This window comes from Eurypyga helias, unplaced genomic scaffold (genome assembly GCF_000690775.1).
Source record: "Eurypyga helias isolate BGI_N326 unplaced genomic scaffold, ASM69077v1 Scaffold52314, whole genome shotgun sequence".
In the NCBI taxonomy this organism is placed as follows: Eukaryota; Metazoa; Chordata; class Aves; order Eurypygiformes; family Eurypygidae; genus Eurypyga; species Eurypyga helias.
Genome location: NW_010249198.1, coordinates 1,141 through 5,032, shown reverse-complemented (window position 1 = coordinate 5,032; position 3,892 = coordinate 1,141). Strand labels below are relative to the sequence as shown.

General features: G+C 38.1%; 1 protein-coding gene across 1 annotated transcript; it reads right to left on the bottom strand.

The window, feature by feature from the left end:
* Positions 1 to 497: 497 nt before the first annotated feature.
* On the bottom strand, positions 498 to 2,270 carry N4BP1 (NEDD4 binding protein 1; the record flags this gene model as incomplete). Its single annotated transcript, XM_010151265.1, has 1 exon — positions 498 to 2,270. A coding segment is annotated over one exon (1,773 nt), but the record flags the coding sequence as incomplete, so codon positions are not given.
* Between the last annotated feature and the right edge of the window lie 1,622 nt (positions 2,271 to 3,892).

Here is a 3,892-nt window from a genome sequence, read left to right as displayed (position 1 = left end):
TCCTGACTGAATCCAGCACAGCAGGAAACTTGAGTCCTGAAAGGCTCTACAGAAAACACTCTCCAGAGTACTGCAGTTACCAACCAATTTTTAAGTCAAAATCAAGGATTTTCCTTATTCTGTTTTAACCAGTTACTGCATTTGTTAATGTCTACACAAATTGTTTCATGATAGCATATCCCACCACCACACTGTTCTAGCTGGATTTGCATACTGAGGTAAGCACCATACAGTGCACCTGCTAAAAACTTCTGAATGTCCTCCTATGCACAGCATCTCAACAAGGAATAGTAACTCCACCCAAGTCAGTCAAAGCTGAATGCTGTCACTAAAGGGGGCAGAAAAACCATCAAAACTGCCATGCGTTGGCAGTTAAAGTGGCTACTGTCAAAAAGCTAGCTAGCAAAAACTTGACACATTTCACAGCAACATCTTAGCCCCTATTTCCTCTGAAAGGTCACTGAACTTGTAATAGAGAGAGCTGAAAAGAACACCACTTACGAAATTGCAACATTGCTTCCATCAATAATGATGTGTTTTAAATAGGGTTCCCCAGGATCGTTTTTCAACTCCAGTCTGTATGGCTTTTTCAGAGATTCCAGAAATCTTTGAACTCCAGTAACTGAAGGATCAGGAGGATATCTGCGTGGTCCCACTGTCTCTCTCTCAGGATGTGAAGGATGCGTTTGTGACACTTGGTTTGGGACAGGATTTTCAGAATCTGAGGTTTGGGAAAGGCGTTTGTTGACAGATCTTACTTGAGAAGTAGAGCTGCAGTGTCCTAATCGGTCCTCAAAGCCAGGATGAGTATTCTGTACAGTCAAGGGCCCTGCAGATTTTTGCTGAACTGCAGTTTTAGTCTTAGCTGAGATATGCTGCACATCTGAGCTCCCTCTGGCTACAAAGTCAACATCTTTTGGAGCTCCAGCTTGTACAGTGCCAAAAGTTACACCACCATCAGTTTCTATATCACTTGACCTTGAACTGTGAATCTTACCAGGGCAATAAATATCTCCTTGTTTATAACACATAGCTGAATTTTTACTGAAAGGAGAAGCAGGTTTGCATACCAACATATGCATTTTATCTTCTGCATCAACTTGCGTGCTTGGCAAATCTCTTCTTCTGTGATACTCATTTTTTTTCTCTTTTGTAGTATGACTGGATTTAATTGGGCTTTTATTGCTAGAAATGCCTTTGTCTTCTAGCTTTTGTGAATTATTTGCATTATTTCCTAAAGGAGGATTGATAGTTCTAGGCTTTTGAGATGGCTGTTCGTGTTCTTTCTGAAATTTTAGATTTTCCTTTTCAATTTCTTCCAGCAATGTTAATGGCTCCACAGATTGCCCTAGGATACCAATAACTTTTTCTACGATATTTTGGGAATATCCCATTGTTCTGAAAAAGTTCACAAGAATCTTATATTCCATTTCCTCACTGATATCATCACCTTCTTTAAGGCAATAACTGGGATCATCCGATTCATTGCAGCTATCTGAAAGCAGATCAATAACTGCATCACAGTCTGAAGGATTACTGTGTGAAGCAGATTCCACTTCCTGATCATTTTCCAGAGAGAACTGCTTTTTAGGCAGCCTTTCCTCATCATCAGAAGATCTTCTCTTACATGACTGCCTTTCTTTAGGCACCACTGCCTCTAACAGAGGCACAGTATTTATGGGAACAAAACTTGCTTCAGGAGCATCAGAAAACACCGTGTCCATTTGTTTTGTGAGCTCAGTTACAGGTGTCCCAGCATTGTTTCGTGCTTCCTCACCACCTGCTATTCCATCTCTGTTTGTAGAGATTACTTTGGAGGATGTGTTGTGTAAAAACTCTGTTGGGCTTTCAGAACCTGTAAGATCTATAATATCGCTCTCCACTTCACAACATGCAGACTGTGTGAGAGCTAGGAGTTCTCTTTTTAATGAGCTAGGTAAAATCAGTAAATCCATTGTATATTTATCTGCATGTGCTTCCACAAATTGTCTGAACTGCTTTTTAATCCCCGATTCATTGTCACTTAGTAAGACTTCATTATTCTCAAAGAGCTTCACAAACTGCTGAACATGACTTTGAGCCATAACAACAGCTTCTGCACCCCCCTTAATACTCAGCAATCCTATTTCCAGCACTGTTATATCAGCACAGGTATCCTGAATAAGACTGTTGAGAAAAAGGCTCTGTGCACCAACAAAGATGCAGTGCATGTCCTTTGGGTAGTACTCCTTTTCTTCTAGTTCAGGTTCACAGAGTCCCTTAATATACTCCTAGAAGGAAAAGAAGACAGCACAGTGAGTATTTGTGAAAAGCTCATACACAAAGTTAGTTTTAATTAGGTCAGTAACGGACAAGAAAATTAGAAAATATAGCCAACTTTGCACAAGAAATGTATGGAAGTAAATACTGCCAGTAGACCTGACATGAGAGATAAAAACAAGGTATTGAAAATTATTTTTAAATAGATGTCATAGAAGGCTAACTTCCTTTTCTATCCTATTGTTTATAAATAAATTTACTTGAAACTGATAGCAACAGAGTATTTACATTGTCTTTTAAACTACAAGTCAAAGGAGATTTATTTTTCCATCCCCATTCTCTGGTCAAAGAGAACATATGCTTCATGACCAAATGCCTTGCACAAGAGGATTCTACTTAGTCTGTAAAACTGAACTTCTAAAAACAGTTTCTAAAGAAAATTTCCAAAGGCTTATTATAGAAGTAGGTATCCTACGTTTTTAAGCTGTTATTATACACTACTTATTCTATATTACTACTCACGAATCAAGGACATTCATCCTGTGGGACGGCACAAAAAAACCCAGTAGCCACAGTAGTAACCATTAAAAGATACTCCACAGAAAAAAAAAAATGCTAAAAACAAATGACCAAAAAATAAACCCCCAACAAAATCCCACCTAGACTCTGATACAGCCCCTTATTAACCAAACAAAACATTTGTATTTTAAAACTACAACTGCCAGAACACCTACTTACAATGGGTATAGAACAGCAAAGAAAATCCTATCCAAAAAGCTCAACAGCAAACCAGCTTTCCACATGGGGCTTTGAAACTCAGTATTTTGAAAAAGCAGATGGTACTGGCAAATGACTGAGAAAACTCCAGGCCCCAGAAGTTCCATTTGTAACAGCTTTAAAACAAACAAAAATTTTGATATTTCTACCACCTAGAAGTTACTATAGATAAATTCACTATACCCTCTTGTTTTAAACGTGTCACAGTTCAGGGCTTTGTCAGTACAGTGCACTATTTCTTCTTTCAGGCAGTGTTATTTTTTGCCAAACTGTCTCTTTCTGAGCTTAAAATGTTGTAATGTAGTGAAACCAGTTTCTGAGTTGCAGTCATTGCATTTGCAGACTCCCAAGTATACCAGACTTTATTATCTAATTTTCAAGAGTAAAGATATACTACTCATTTAAATGGAACGGAAAACCAATACAGGGTAATGAATAACTTAACAGCACTTCCTATAACCTCCTGAGTTACATCACCACAGGTATCAAGACAGGCTGCTTGAAGACCATGTTAGCACAAACTGCTTCTGCAACAAAATCCACAGGATTACTTTTCATGCCTTAGTCATCATATGACTACTTTTGTAGAGCAAGAGGACAGTAACATAATTAGAAAAAAAGGATATTAAAAATCTGGGAACTTTGTTTTGGGTGTCTTTTTCTTGTGGTGGGTCTTTTTCTTTTACATTTGCTAAGCAGCACAGAAAAACAAATACATTGCACATGACTGATGAATTAAAACACAAATTGCTAGCACAAAGTCTTTTAAACAGAGATAATAAAGGTGTGCAATTGTTTATACTTTCTTCTCAATAATCCCTCTGGGTAGGGCCTAAAAACTGTTCCACATGAAAAG